This window comes from Strongylocentrotus purpuratus, unplaced genomic scaffold (genome assembly GCF_000002235.5).
Source record: "Strongylocentrotus purpuratus isolate Spur 01 unplaced genomic scaffold, Spur_5.0 spur5_scaffold_6, whole genome shotgun sequence".
Taxonomy (NCBI): domain Eukaryota; kingdom Metazoa; phylum Echinodermata; class Echinoidea; order Camarodonta; family Strongylocentrotidae; genus Strongylocentrotus; species Strongylocentrotus purpuratus.
The window spans coordinates 37087111-37103763 of NW_022145612.1; the positions used below are offsets into that span (position 1 = coordinate 37087111).

The following is a 16653-nucleotide window of genomic DNA, read 5'->3' on the forward strand; positions in this document are numbered from 1 at the left end:
AAAAAAAAAAAAAAAAACGTTTTATCACTTATGGTACACTGCGTTTCAGAAAACCCAACTTTGTTTACCCTGAAAATGTTTGAATATTGGCAAAGATGATCTGGATGAAAATGGGTTAAATTCGGTTATTAATATTATGCCGATACCCAATATTTTATAATCTAAAGTGGGCTACGTCTAAAACTAAAAGTCCGACTCGCATAACGAATTTCCTTTCTGAAGTCAAGTAAAAGTAGTAAAAAAATCACATATCGAGAAACAAATGACTCAGGGTTTGTCGGATAAAATATAACGGCATTGCCCGACATGACATCGCTTGATACACGTTAACTTTGTGTCTACGGTCATACTGTTACTGGTCATACTCATACCGTAGTTTGAGGACTCATAACGCTGGTAATTCTCAAATTCTCAATCTGGCAACGGATCTAGAGCTTAAAATTGCTTAGATGTTGACAATAACGAGAAATGAGACGCACAATCGACCAAAATTAGGCAAAAATTGGCTGAAAAGGCAGAGAAAAGTATAGTGAATAAACACTACGAGAACAATATAGATATTGTGAGGAATGTAAACAAAAATTGCTAAGGATATTCAACATACGCGCTTTAATGCGCTTATTCTTCACATTGCACATGCGCTCGAATCTATGACGAAACAATTACTAGTTCACGTGACGATCTCTTGTTACTATGCTTATTTATGTCGGAGACACGTACATGGGGGAGGGGGGGGGGGGTGCATGATAACCTCAGAAAGCTAACATATGGATTAATTAATCAATTAATTACAATGAGCACTTATAATTGCTTTGGCCCTTGAACATTTGAAAAATCGCACCCCCCCCCCTTGAGCGCCAGGGTAGGGGGTTCATCTAAAGATTCAAGATTCAAGATTTATTTATTTATTTCCACTTACATGAAAAAACATTTCACTCAGGAACAGTAGCAACAAGTACATCGTCAATTAGCATAAATACATTAACAATGAAACAGTTATAAAGACTTTAACAAATGTGGAAAAGAGGTGGTCTGTTAAAAAGCAGAGCTTGTTAAAACACATATCACCTTTACAGGAACAACTTTGTTTTTTAAGAAGTAGGTTACAATACAGGGGAGGGGGACTAACAATACTAATCTAGTTACCTATACTGACTATAAATAAATATATCAGATCTACCACTAATTTACAGAATATGGTAGACTAAACAAGAAAACAGAATAAAGATAACGGAATAGTAAAGAAATAGGGGAAGGAGGACAATGTACAACACGGGGGGGGGGGGACAATGCTAATCCAGATCTATTCACTGTAGGTGTACAGTAGATGAAATTTCAGCTTACGTTTGAACTTACAGAAGAGCTTACAGACTGCCTAACTGGTAACCCCGGCCAAAAAGGAGGTCAAATTAACGTGTTTTTACACGTTTTCTTCCCCATGGGAGGAGGCCCGGGCCCCCCGCCCCCCTGGATCCACCACTGGAAGAGACTATGCACAAAAGGAGACGATAAGAGTGATAAAAACACGGGCCCAGTGGTAAAAAAGTGGGAGAGGGAGAGATCGAGACAGAGAGATGGGAGAAAGAAAAAGAACATATCTTCACTGCAAGTAAATTAATTGTCCCTCCTCTCTCTCATCTCTGAAGGTTTCAGGAAAAAGAAAAGAAATAAAACGGCTAATTAGAAAAGCTGGTTACAGTACAGGCGATAAGGAAGAAAAGGCAAGTCGGCAGTTGCTATACCGGTACTTGAGGAATCGGGATTATGTTGAAATATAAATCACGGCCCAGCATCACAATTTGGAGCATATAGATATAGTTAGTCAGTGTATTGAAAGGCACATTATTCATCAGCAAGGCTACATGAATGATTATGATTTAGTCATTTATTTTCGTTATTCAGCATTTAAGTCGGGCCCCGGTTTGTTTGTCTAAGCATATTACAGATCGTGATAATTGGATGAATTATAATTATATTAATTATGATTATAATAATGATACGATGCAGCGCTCCATACACATATGGACTTGTGTTAACACTTCCAGAAAATGGATTATGATATTATTAGCATAGCGTGTACATGTGAGTCTACCTCTGCACATGTGAACGGACTTTCCATTACTCAATCGCTGATCATGGCTTGTGGTCTCACGAGAAGTCTAGCCCAGAAAGCACTCTTTTATGGAAAGTGTCTTTCCAGTTCTTCAACTGGCAATAGGTAATTGTAAATTGAATTAATAACTTGTTATTTCTGTTAAACATATGACTGTCTATACCGGTTTGAAAGTGCGCAATTAAGTGAAATACTGGAGTCATAGAGAAAGTGTGTAGTCCCGTATACTGAATATTGTGTTTTTGATTTTATGGGTTCGTTTAATGATCGATGACGCTCTTCAAAATCAGGGTTTAATAGTCATGTTTATTCACCCATAACAGCATTAGTATATTTTGTGGGTAAGAAAATAATTTAAGACACCCTTTTTTGATTCTCACAATTTAAACACCACTGTACGTACTGTAGAGTAAAGGAGCCCGTAATCGGCCAGCTCCAGTTTTCGGCCGATTGGTTGGATGCAAGGTATAGGTATGTTGCAATCTCCGCGGTCAGCGGCGGCTAAATTGTGTCAGTGAGAGTGTTCGCGTGCGTAGGAGGGGCTATGGGGATGTCCCCTAAAATGCAGATTTGTCATTGGTTATCGCAGGAATTTTCTTACTACGTCATATTTTTTACGTAGAGGTAAATATAATCTTCAAAATGATGTGCGTCGAATTTCCTGAACTTCTTGGATTAGTTTGATACCATCATCCTGAAAGTGACACTCGTTTTCAACGCTTTCCAAATCACCCATCGCAAGTTCTAACATCAGAAAAAGTAAGTCTAATGTTTAATTTATATTATAATCTTGTATTTGATAAAGTTTTATGTCATTCCTATGATGCGAAATATGAAATTTTGGGCCCGGAATTGTGCTCTGTCACTGCCGAGTCGATCGCAATTGTGTTTGATTGTTGTGGTCCGTGCGGGCGGATACGAGCGTGCATTGACCCACCTGTGATAATACATGTAGTGAGATACGATATACGTGACGAAATACGTGCAATGAAAACAAAAAGTTGTTTTTCGTTCAAGATTTTGCATATAAATACTTGTCATAAACTTACAAATATGCAATATTTTATCTTCTTAACTATTATGATTGTAATATTTCTCGTTGATTTATGAATTTAACTATCGTGAAATACGATGTTTGTCGATTCTTGAATATATGTCGTGTGGGAATTTGAGTGTATTTCGTATTTTGATTCTGTGTGTGTTGGTATGCTGCGCGTTTTCGTGCAACGGTGTGCCTTGAAATAAGACTGTATAAAATGCCTATTGCTGCATCAAACTTGTCCGTAATTGCGCTATGATATCTTTTCGTCACCGTAGCTCTACGTGCTCTATGAAGGGATATTATAGCGCGTGATCTCCTTGTGCGTTAGGTTTGTTGTTGTTTTTGTTCATAAGGATTTATTAAACAACTAGTAATATTATAGTCTCGTTTTCAGAGCTGTTTCAATAATTGAATACAATTATAATTGATCAATGCAAAAATAAAATTGTAATCATGAATTATCGTCCTCCTTTCTTACAAAATAATCAGGAAACACATGTTTTTTTAAATATAAAGAGCGCTAGAGCAATATATTATTCACACAATATTTTTAAAAGCAATATAGTTTATGTAACTGTCAAACTTGAGATTAATTTCCCCCATGACACTGCCCTAGCTCCCAACCCACCCCCACCCCACACGCACGCACACACGCACACACACACACAAATACAGTTAAGTAATGACAGAAACTTTGCAATAATATTTATTTTCCATTTCATTACATTTAGATGCCTCCAAAGAAGCGACACAAAACCGGATTGGATCTCGCTGCCCAGCCTGGCGTAGCCAGAAGTCATCTCGAGTTGAATTTCCCTGACCTGCCAGCATCCCCGAGTGATCTGAAAAATGGACATGTGCTGTGCTTGTATCTTTTGAACGATAAAAGTCAGACTACTACCGAGAGACAGCTGAGCTCCCATTTCTCCTTGCATCATGGGGAAGGCTATTCGTATTCAGCTATATCAAGTGTGCAGGTCCTTGTTAAAAAGACTTTGCTGAAGTTTAAAAAACTGAACAATCCAAAGGAATTTGATGTGTTCTCAAGTATCTGTGATGAAACTTTCAAACTCAAGAAGAAACCTGAAATAATTGCATCCAATGACATTGCTCAATCAGCTGCTATTGGTACAGACCCCTCATCCTCTTCTGCTTCCCATTCTGAGCCCTCGACATCTGGATTGCAAGAGCCAATTCGCCATGAGAAATCTCTGGACACAACAGCCAGCAGTCATGATCTGCCTGATCCAAATGCAGCAACACCAACATCAGAAGACACCATTCCACAGCCTACTCCAACAACTTCTGGTGCATCGACAAGAAGCAGAAAAGAACTTCTCACCCCAAGAAAGGAAAGACTGAAGAAAAGACTAGAGTTTGCTTCTAAATCCAAAGCTATTCTTGCAAGAAAGTACCAAGAGAAATTCAGTGACCTTAAGACAAAGTTAAAAACTCCAAAACGTGTTATCAATCAGTCATTGAAAAGAAAGCAAAAGATCATTGAAGGCAAGGATACAAAAATCACGATACTGAAATCGAAACTACAGGGTACTGAACTGGCTCAAAAGCTTGCTGAAACCAAAGCTGAACTCTTGAAACTAAAAAAAAAACACAGAAAATTGCTCCAGATCCGTTATGAAAAGAAAAAGGAGACTGTTCCAATCCGCAAATACAGGAAACTGCAGAAGAAACTGAAGGACAGAGAGGAAGACGTAAGACAACACGAATTTAATAACCTTCTCCTGCAGGAATCGCTGGAAAATCTCGAGGCTGCTGGTAGCACTGTCAGGGCTAAAATTGACAAAAAGACTTACTCTTCAACAACAAGAATGACTGTGTTTGACTGCATTGTCAGCAACACACCAACTGCCAGCATTCCAGTTCTAATAAACCAGATCTACCTAAGAAGTGGACGAGAGCTCGACCAAGTTCCACAAAGGAGCACCGTTGAACTAATGGCGAGAGAGCTTGGGGCAATTGCAGAGCTGCAAGCTGCGGAAGCTTTACTTGCCACGAAGGATGCCACTGTTGGTTTCGACGCCACCACACAGGAAGAGATGCATATAAACAGCATCCATTTCACCACACCGTCGACATGCATATCTGCAGCTGTGGATGAGTTGGCTGGCGGCACAGCAGACGATTATGCACAGCATATCTGCGACACTGTGGATAATCTAAGCGATACATATTGCTATTTCAATGACAACGCAAACGTACAAGAGACTAGAGAACAATTGATTAATAACATTACGAATACGATGTCGGACAGGTGTGCTGCCAACCACGCAGCAATTAGAGTGGTGAACAGAGAATGGGGCAAGACATTAAACGAGCTCAATTGCCACCTTCACCCTCTTGACTCCATTTCCTCTTCTGTTCGCTCGGCCTTAAAACAGCATGAGGAGACGTCACAAGGCAAGGTCTTTGGCAAGGACTGTCTGGCAGCAAACGTCATCCTCCAAATGAACAAGCTACGCTACAAAAATGCCAAAGGGGACCCCAGAGGCTTTGTTGCCTTTTTAGATGACAGGCACATTCCTCGTGGTGTCCTTCCTCGCTACCGTGGTAACAGGCTTCACATCATCTTCCACATCGGTGGAAAGTTACTGGAGTACTACGATGACTTTGTTGCTCTCCTACGTAGTGGCACATCATGTGGTGGCCTAAGAAATGCCATTCTCCATGACTTTACCATGGATCAAGCCCAATTAGAACTCCAGGTGTTGGGCCTTCTTGGGAAGCACTTGACAGGCCCATGGATGAAGAAGTTTTACACTTCAAGCCAAAATGAAATCAACCATGTGGATGGAATTCAGGTCGTCAAAGGTGTGATTGGCACCTTGAAGGAAGCGGCAGAGCATCCAAGAGACATGTTGACAGCCTCTGAGGATTTCTTCAATGAAGAACTTCATGTGGACCCAACTCTACAGGCATTACGAGAGCGTCCAGCAGATGACGAGTTCAGTTCTATGATGAGCAAGTGCCTGCAAGCCATCATTGTTGTCTTGGAAAGGCAATATTCAAAGTATTTCCAGGTGGACATAACCGAGAAGTTACGTGAGGAGGTGGCTTCTGCGAGGTCCCATAACATCGACTCTGAAGAGATCATGGGGATGTTCAGTGCCATGAAGCAGAAATGCCCCAATGCGACAATGTGCTATCTGTCGTGCAGGATGAGGGCCTGCAAGAATAGAACAGTAAAATATCTCGACGAGTTAGAGGAGGCAAGAAAAGAAGATGTGCTCCAAAAAGCAGTAAAGTGGGGCAGGATGCAGAGGAATAAGCGGAAAAGGAAACAAAGAGAGCTGAGACAAGAAATCATCAGGAGACAAAAGGACAAAGAACAATCACACGAAACGAGGGAAAGGAAAAAACTTGAAAAAAAATTGAAAGAGACTGACCTGGAAAGTGTTCGCATTGCTTTTCCTAACTTGGAATACTCAGAAGCAAAGTGTGCCATCGTAGAGGATATCCTGGGTGGCAGGATAGTAGGTAGAAAAGCATGCCATGCATGGTATGAAAACCAAGTACATGCTGTCTACAATGCTAAGTGTGAAAAACTTAAAAATCAAACATACAGAGTAGCATATTGGTCACAATCTGAGATGTACGACGATGCTACTGACTATGACATCTCAATGTTTCAGATGGCTGCTGATGTCCTGTATGGGGATTTGGTGTTTTGCTAAGCAGCTGTAAGTAAATGCCACATTCTGTTGATTAATAAAAGGTTAATTCAATTAAGTTCAAAATGGGTTACTCGTTGTAGAAAATTTCTTCGAGATATCTCAATTTTCTGGAGTCTGTCTGGAGTCTGTCTGTCTGGAGTCTTATCAAACAACGACTGTAATTACCAACAAGGCAACACATTGTTTATTACTACATATCTGGGACTCTAGTGTTACTTTTTCTTATCCAAATTGTTTATTACTTCATATCTGGGACTCTATTGTTACTTTTTCTTATCCGAAGAATACCACATTTTGTATTCACAACGGTTTCTGTCACAGTGGCCATTCACGTAATTAACTAATTTGACCTAATTAGTTAATTAACCATTTTAATACTATGTCATTTTGTAAGAGATGTATCCCATTTTGTTCGAAATGGGTAAATCTATAATTGTAGAAAATTTCATTAAGATATCTCAATTTTTAAGAAAGTTATGACATTTTAAGTCGTTCAAGTGGTTATTCTCGATCACAGCTTTTGTCTTTAGCTCATGTTGAAACAATAGAGAACAAAAGGTCCATTTCCGAACCTTAAAATGTCCATAACTTTCTTAATACATATGATATGAAAGTGTATTAGGTATCAAATGAAAGGTATTGACAAGCTCTATATGATGAGATAGATTACAAGCACTGTTTTTAATATTTAATTTTTTTGTAACATCCCTACAAGGTAAAATCACTCTAAAATACATCGCATAATAGCATAACACATATCCCACACATACCATACCATGCCAGTGTCACTGAAGAACCACATTTGCAATGGAAAATATATCCTAAAATATCACATTTTAGCGATGTAATCGCCGGTCCCGCTACCCAAATCTGAAAAATCGAGTATCTTACGCGTGTCTGTAAGAAATATGGGTACCATAAAATGAGCTTTATTTCAAGTATTTTTCAGATTTAAAGCCCGATTTTGTGCTAGTCGCAAGCTCAAAAGTATGTCATCGCATGTATTAAATCAATGCAGCCGCACACCGCGACGCACACACGATATCTCTGTCTAATTCAGATTCCAACTTCCGATCACCGCTGTGCCTGTCTTCGGCCAGGCGAGCACCATGGAGCTCCGGCGTGGGATACCTGCTCCGCCCGCTTGTGCTGTACATCAGCGCGGAAACGCACGGCGCGCGCGAGCGCTTCCTATTGACTTTGTACATGCGGCCGTAAACTGAAACGCTCGGCCGATAACGGGCTCCAAAACAGTGAAAATTGAAATGAATATTGTCATGGCAATTCGTGATTTTTTTCTGGGATTCTTTTTTTGTTTAAATAATAATAATATTTGCTTCATGATTTGAACAAGAAATGATAATAAATAGGAAGTAAAGAGTCCTAAAAATAGGATTTTGTCTTAAGTGGCCGAAAACGGGCTCCTTTACTCTACAAACTCACAAAAATTCACTCAAAATCGGCACTTTTGGAAAGTTTTTCTTTGTTTTCACGGAGGTGGGGTTGAAATTCCTTTGGAGTTCTCCCGAAGCTATACCTCTGATGTAGTTACATTGGCATTCCATCTTAAGTTGTTTTGGATGACGACGCCGAGGTACTTGGTGTTCGTGATTTGGGCAAGAGCAACTCCTATCAAGTTGTATGAAGTATGGATGGAATGCCTGTTTCTGGAGATGCGCATGGTGGTACAATTGGAAGGATTTAACTTTGTGCCTCATGTTTTTACCCAGGTGACCATTTTTTCATGGTCAAGTTGTTAGTCAAGTATAAAGGCGTCAGTTGTTAGTTTATCATAGATATTTTTTACCAGGTCATGGAGCATCGAGATCAGCTGCGTTTCTCATGACCTAGCTTTACGGAATGCGTGTTGGTTGTCTGAAATAATGTTCCACTTGGAGAGGTGCATAATTAGGTTGCTATCAATGATGTGTTCAAGAAGTTTACGTCATGTAAATGTCAGCGAGATGGGCCGATAATTTGAGGGTCACAATTAAATAATGTATACTGGTACTAAAATTGTGATAATATTTTAGGAACCTTTTAATTAAATAATCAAGAAATTTCAAGGAGGAATAACTTTGATACAAAGGCAAGTGACAAGTGACAAAACTGATGAAGGCTAAGTGTTACAGAAAGTTAAGATCACTCTTCAATTTATTCCGTGTATATGATTTTGTTCTCCCAAACATCTATATAATCTGCAGGTTATTGAACACAACCTCACTATGCCTTGGCAAGCTCCAACCGACCGATGATGAATTCTACACAAAAACAACAATCAGCCTCCTCTCAAAGGAGACCTCAGATGTTCCCTTCATTTCAAACTACAGCATCCAAGGTTTTACCATCAGTGGAGACAAGGTCTATGGGCCGGTGGCCATCTTGCCCAGGAGTTTGCTATCATGGAATGTAAGTAAAAAAGTGAAAATTGATTGGATTTAGAATGATCAATTTCTAGGGAAATTATGGGGGAAGCTTGATAACATTTTGAATGGCAAAGGCCTGATTTTATTTGAAGTAAATATTTTGTCCTTTTTATTTTGATTGTAGTGAATGAAAACAATATTTTAATTAACAAATAATTGCATGGGGGAAAAACTAGCCAATGGAACTATAGGGCTTAATATTCTGTACTGGTATGTCTATTTTGTTGCTTAGGTTGATAGAGAATTCATGCTGCTGCTAATTGAAACTTGTTAAATGCATTGTAAAATGTCAGTGGTAATCCAGTGGTAATGGGTATTATTGGTATGCTCTGTATTAGTTTAAATATAGACTGTATTTCTATGAAAGGACAAAATATGAAAACTATTAAATGTTAAAATATTTCAAAGGCATCATTTTATGCAAAATAACTCAAGTGAGATTCATAACCATCATCATAATTCTTGTATGAATTGTAATCTTTCAGTCATCAATTAAAATTATATTATTCATGATATAATCCATCAATTTTAGAGTACTCAATTAGATACACACATTCATTTTAAACAAGGTATTGAAGGACTTTGTAAGAGAATGGAATATTAAAACTCCCCTCCCCCTGTTGTTTACCTTTAGATTGCTGGATTGCACGATATTAATGAAGACAGTCTATCATTGTTTCATCTGATAGAACCCAAAATAGGTGAGTACAGTTTGTATTTCATATGATTTCACAGGGGCAAGGTATTGAATCTCAGGCAACAAATTTGATATTCGTGTACCTGTACTTTTAATCATTAGAAATTTACACTTTCTGTGTTTATTTTTGTTAATGAATGATAAATCCTCTTATTGTATTTTCCATTTGTTATGCCTGTCATGTTGTCTGAATATTGATTCTGAAAATTTTGAAGGTAACAAAATACATGTACACCCCCCCCCCCAAAAAAAAAAATACTCAACAAAGAAATCTGCAAATATTAGTCTACATATTGAATATTGTAAATCATTACAATACAAACTTGTTTCACATCACTTTCAATGATTTTCTGTCACTTGAAAAAAAAGGAACTGATGGACAATTCAAAATCATTATTTGATGTATCTTCCACCAATGAACTTTTCATTATAAGACATCAATATTTATATTCATAGTCAAAAATTCTTATCTAAAAAGAAACTCAAAGCAGTTGCATCTTCTCTTGATCTCAGAAATCTTGGTGATAGGAACTGGAGCAACACTTCAAAAGTTAAGTCCAGAGCTACACAGGTTCATGAGACTGAAAGGAATAGCATTAGAGGTTCAAGAAACGGTAAGATCAGACCAAGTTTTATTCACTACATTCATTTATATTTTTGCAACCAACTTCTATACTGTTCTGCAAAGCCAAGTGATAATTAGAATTATATTTTGTATGAAAACTATTATTCGGAAACATACAAGTATAAAAATAAAATACCCAATCCTGTACTCAAGTTGACTCACTTTTGACTAGACTTGGGTCTTGACCTCTGCTGTTTCGATGTGACCATGAACTCAAACTTAGAGGCTGTTCACACCGGCAGAGATAGCGCGGTCTAGCGCGGGCTATCTCTGCGGTGTGGAAGGTACAACGTCGTTTCGGTCCGCCCAACAGCGAGCCACGGCGAGCCAAAACGGCGTGCCAGTACTGGAGCACCTCTTGGGGGTGGTCCACGAGAGATAGCGCGGCCTAGCGCGCGATAGAGCGCGCGCTAGACCGCGCTATCTCTGCCGGTGTGAACAGCCTCTTAGCTGTAGTGGCTCTATTATCATACTTGCTTTAAAGGCCATCTGTACTAGTTTGGCCATGAGGGATTAGACCACACAGCGTGGTCACTGACAGGTGGCTATCTCATCAACTCGGCTCTCAATTAACATGAGAAAAAGAGGATCGTGGGGGACCAACGGTCACTGATTAGGCATTTTTTTCTATATAGAGGGAGCAAGTAGCTACAAGTAGGACAGTGGGGCTTTAATCAGTAAGTCAGCTCAGGGTTGAACTCCAGCCTGTTCTTAAAGCTTAACTTGATTTGGTGTCAGTCACAGTCAGGGGAGACTGATGACTTGTTTCCATGTTGATTTAACTCCACTCTGGACTTTAGCTTTAGGGACTCGACTACAAACTGGTTTGCATCATGATCTCTAGGTGGACAAACATATTTGATATGTAACTTTGTAGTCTGGTTAATTTGTCAATTACTGTAATAATTTTTTTTTAAATTATGAAACAATATGTCTTTTATGTATATTTATCTGTATCTGTATCTGCATGTGAAATGCGAAACCAATAAACTCAAACATTACACATTGATACAAGGTTAGGGTTACTTGTGATGGGGAAAGGAGGGGGGGGGGGGTATTCTGCAAATGTTGGTTTCAAAATGTCTAACTTGCCACTATTCTGTTTGTTCCTCTTTATAGTCTCATGCCTGTGCAACATTCAACTATCTAGCCAGAGAGAGCAGAGTGGTAGCAGCAGGGCTTTTACCACCAGAACAAGTAAAACGATGATCCTTCCCTGGAGCTAATTTGCTTGGTGATATTTATTGACTCTTAATGGCCCAGTGTTAGTTTTGGGGGACTCGTTCCCCTAATAGCCTGATGCTGAATGTTAGGACTTCTTCACCAAAGAGAGGGGTTAACCATCTCCCAAATGGCCCTGTTGTTGAATTGAAACCTTCTGGTGTATGAGTGCAGAGACAATGGGGAAGGCAAAAAGAATGTTGCCTAAGGGAAATTCCACAAATTATGAGACATAACAACAAAAATTTAAATCAGTATTTCTTCTATCTTTCGTATGCCCAAGATGGTTGAAATTGGGATTATATATGCCTAGATAGAACAGTAGAATCATTTTGTACCATTAAAGATAAAGTTGAGTTCTGGTAATGCGACTGCAAAGTGGAATCATCAAAATGATAAGTTTGGTCCAGTCTTTGTAAAGTTACAAGCACTGTACACAGAAAGATGTATATGGGACTAAAAGAACATGTGGCATGAAAATTTGTCCTGATTTTTATGATGTTACATGCCATATTTATCATATTAAGGCATTTGAAGAGCCATGCTTTTCAGGGAACATTTTTTTTTAAATCTGATGTTCTTCCACACTTGCATATTACAATGATAACGCTCACAAATTATTTTTCACCTCTTCCCTGAACCTTCTCTTTAAAGTTGATCATCTTTTCTCACAAAAATGTAATGTAACTAACCACTGAATTGCCCCTATGCATTCTGGGCCATTTCAATGGATTTTTACGTGGGTCAATTTGGGGTGTAGCATGGTACAAGCTGTTAAAACGGAGATTGGCGAGGTGATGGGGATGATGATCCTAATGCTCTATGTGTAGTATTGGTTATTTTCACTAAACTAGACTGTTACCGAATTCACCTTTTTACTTCATGTATGGTTATGGTATGGCACATGAATCCATGTTAAAATCATCCTGTAATTTGTGTGAAAGTGAAAATTTTCTAAACTTAGGCCCTACATCACAATCCCGCAAAAAATGTGTATTCATGTTTATATACATGTAAATGATATAGAATATTATTTGCAATAAAATCTTGTACAAGGTACATTCATATTATTGGAAAGGAAAGAAACATTTTTCATGAATAAACAAAATCATGAATAAAATGCCATTCTGTGTATTTCTGTCTTCTAGTGTTTCTACTCTAATAATTACATTGTAAGTTCTACTTGGATGAATTTAAGTGCTTGGGGTTTGTTATATTAGTTTGTTTCCATGTATTGCTGCTCAAGTTATCTTGGGTTATACAGGGCTGCACCCCCTATTTTCTTAAAGGTAATACAAAGTTTTGGGAAATATTGAAAATTGGGTGGATAGTAATTCTTTACAATTTTGATATATTTGGATGTATTATAAGCATCCCCTATGGATGTATTATAAGCACTAGAAAATTTAGACCCTATTAGAATATAACAATTTACCGGTGCTCCCGGTAAATTTTGATAAATTTCAAATAGCGCCTACGGCTATACAATGGTAACTGCGACCATGAAAATCACAGAATATGTAGTTGGGATATACAATTTCCAAACGGGAATAGCTAACCGGTCAATCTTAGTCAAGAAACGTTGTTTCACAGCTAAATTAATATCTTGACCTTGAGAGGGAGCTATACAACATAAAGAGTTTATTATTTACAATTGCATAACTTAAGACTCAATTTCAACTGCGATAACAATCAATGAATATTGTAAGATTACATATGCTTCCAATATGTTCATTTGAACCAATTTCATGACCCCATACCAAAACTTTGTATTACCTTTAATGTTATTAATACTTTTTTTTAATTCATTATGTTTTGTTTTTTGTTTGTGGGGGGGGGGGGGTCCTCAAAGCGCCGAACACTGGTTAATAAGAAGCAAGTAGTTTTCAAGTGCATGCATTAGGGCAACTATACAGTCTTAAGCAAAAATAAAAAAAATATTTATTGTAATATTTCTGGTACATTATATTCTATTCATCCTACATATCACACGATGATGGCCAAGTCAACGTGGAAATTGGATAACTTCATGGATAAACAAAATGAGTATAGTTTGTAAAAGGCTCGTCACAGGCTGGTCACATTCATGTATCATTGATTATGAGACCGATACAAGCTCTCAAATCTGTCTAGGTGTAAAAGGTATTGGACATCCGTTGCTCACTGATATGCTAATGATTATTGAGCACTGATTTACTTATCAAATATCATTTATACTTTGACCAATTTTTATAAGTTAAACTATCATGATTGTTATTGTGACCAGGCTTAAAGGCACACTGTCCTACTTGTAGCTACTTGCTCCCTCTATATAGAAATCTTCCCCAATCGGTGCCTGTTGGTCCCCCATGATCCTCTTTTTCTTATGTTAAATGAGAGCTGAGTAAATGAGATAGCCACCTGTCACAGTGACCTCGCTGGCTCGCTGTGTGGTCTAATCCCTTCTGGCTGAAGTAGTAAAGCCTCCCTTTAATGATCACATTAAAATGATTAAAAGTAAAGCATTTGACTCTTATATATATTTGTGCTTGATATCATATGTATAAAATAAGTATAAAATTCAAATGAACACAATGTTTAACATTTGCAAAAATAAGTTTTTATTGATCTTAAACATACTTTATACATATAGAATATTAAACCAATAATATTACTGTCAATCAACAGATTGCATTACATTTCCCAATAAAAAATCATTTCATACAAGTATCATTTTAAGGAAACCAAAACCTTCATACTAAGTTACTTTTATTGTAAGTTTGAAATGTGAATAAAATCAGTGGAAATTTGAAAAATATGAGCAATACGGAAATAACTTGTCACTAGAGGGTGATATTCTATTTGTTGAAATCATTTATGGACAATTGTCCGTGCCTTTTGGACTTCAAATTTCTAAGCCTTTCTTGTGATTGAGATAATCTAATCTCATGAAAACAAGATATAGTGTGCAGAATGATATTCTACTTGACAGTTAATGAGGTCGGACCATGAACACAAATGAATCCAAAGAAAATGAAAGGATTGTGAAATTTCATGGTCAGAAGGTATGGAGAGTTATCCATATGTCATCAAATCAAATATTGCCCTCTGGTGACATGATATTTCAAAAAGTTTGAATTTCCTTACCGTTATTCCATTTTCACTGAATTTATTCAAATTGTTTAAACTTTAATATAAAAGTAACTTGGTATGAAAGTTTTGGTTCCCTTTAATAGAGAAAGGGGGAGTAAGAATGGGCATAATTTCTCTGAGTTGGCTATCACAATGATCCAACAAATTAAAAATATTACGTGAGGCGCTAAAATTAACAACACTAATCGATATTCATTGATGCGTACAGGAGAGAGAAGCAGAAGAAAGTGACTATAGAGATCCATTGAAAGTTATTTTTGTACATGAAAAAAAAGTGTTTGGTGATATGACAGTAATATTCACTATCTCTGAGTATATTAGCAAACTGATTACAGCTGTATGGTAAGTAAGTAGCAATGATAATATTTCATGATTACCGTACTATCATTTTCACTAGTTAGTGTTGTGATTTGCAATACAATTCGTTTCTAGTAGCTACATGTAAATCTGAAATGTATACCTATGAAGGCAAAATCAGATGACAGACAGTACATGTGTAACAAATGATTTTATTAGTATTTAATTTGAATATCATGGTTGGATAGTAACAAAATATAAGTAATATGCACAATACATCATCACAAATGGTTAATGTACCACAGGAAGAAAAAAAAGTCTTGACAAAATAGATAATCAACCTGTTTAAGCAAGTCACATTATTGGAATAATGTCTATTATTCATATTGCCATAATCGACATCTACTACATCTACATTGTTAAGTATCATAAAATTACTCTGCAAAATATAATCTTTGGTTATTGAACACCAATATCTCTTGATAATATCTCATATTTATTGAGGTGCATCATTCAACTCCATTACCTTTAAATATCTTCCCAAATAAACAATCATCGGATTATTAAAAAGAAAATCAATGACCTTTACAAGTACATGTATATAAATGTAATTATACATGTAAGTAGTTAATTACTACAAATTTTACGTTCATTTAATAGGCAAGAGCTAAAATGAGTTGCTAGAATGTACATAACTTAGTAAAATACTATTCGTAATAACTTGTCAACATTTAAATTTAAAACAAGTAAAATTTCATAACATTTGGTAAATAAATCCATTTTTAACTTTTGAGTAAAATGATTTTACATGTATTTGAAACTCAATTATTATATTTGAAAAGAATTACCAGCTATTTTGGGGGTAGGGGGAGGTGGGGGAGCAGGTGGAATCTGTTTGCCAAAGAAAGGTCCATGAAGTCAATTTTATAGCTCCAATCCGATTTTTGATATGTATCATTAAAAACAAAACAAAAATATTTGTTAATATATCTTTCTTACCTTACATTCTGTAACACTTAAGATTCAATTTTGAATCATAGTCCAAAGGATAAACTTATTTATGGCATTCCTCAAATATAAGTAAGATTCAGATATTTAGTCAATTTTTGACGGGTCTTTTTCATCGCAACTTGTTGAACCTAACAGTATCATACTATCTCAGAAACAGTAAATTAATTCTGCATAATTCATGGATTTGGACATGGTCTTTATAAACAACATAGCATAAGGCGAAAATATAAAAGAGGGCATACAAAGAATAGAATTAACATTCGAGATGTAACATTAAAGAGTACCTCTGGCACCAAAAATAACTTACCTTCAATAAAAGTAGAAAAATCAGTCAACTAAAAAGATAGTTGAGAAAGTTTTTGATTTTGAAGCACAAATAGAGACAAAGTTCCATCAC

The 16653-nt window shown here is 37.0% G+C and overlaps 2 protein-coding genes across 2 annotated transcripts; both read left to right on the forward strand.

Annotated features, from left to right (window-relative positions):
* The first annotated feature begins 2088 nt into the window (after positions 1 to 2088).
* Positions 2089 to 12050, forward strand: LOC100892656 (NADH dehydrogenase [ubiquinone] 1 alpha subcomplex assembly factor 3). Its single transcript, XM_003726636.3, has 5 exons — positions 2089 to 2218; positions 9052 to 9256; positions 9908 to 9974; positions 10484 to 10584; positions 11715 to 12050. The coding sequence occupies exons 1-5, from the start codon at positions 2136 to 2138 to the stop codon at positions 11802 to 11804; spliced, it is 546 nt and encodes a 181-aa protein (XP_003726684.2). The 5' UTR covers positions 2089 to 2135; the 3' UTR covers positions 11805 to 12050.
* Positions 2588 to 6862, forward strand: LOC105443402. The gene is made up of 2 exons (XM_011676497.2): positions 2588 to 2872; positions 3887 to 6862. Exon 2 carries the CDS (start codon positions 3887 to 3889, stop codon positions 6845 to 6847), a length of 2961 nt encoding a protein of 986 aa, XP_011674799.2. The 5' UTR covers positions 2588 to 2872; the 3' UTR covers positions 6848 to 6862.
* Positions 12051 to 16653: the final 4603 nt, after the last annotated feature.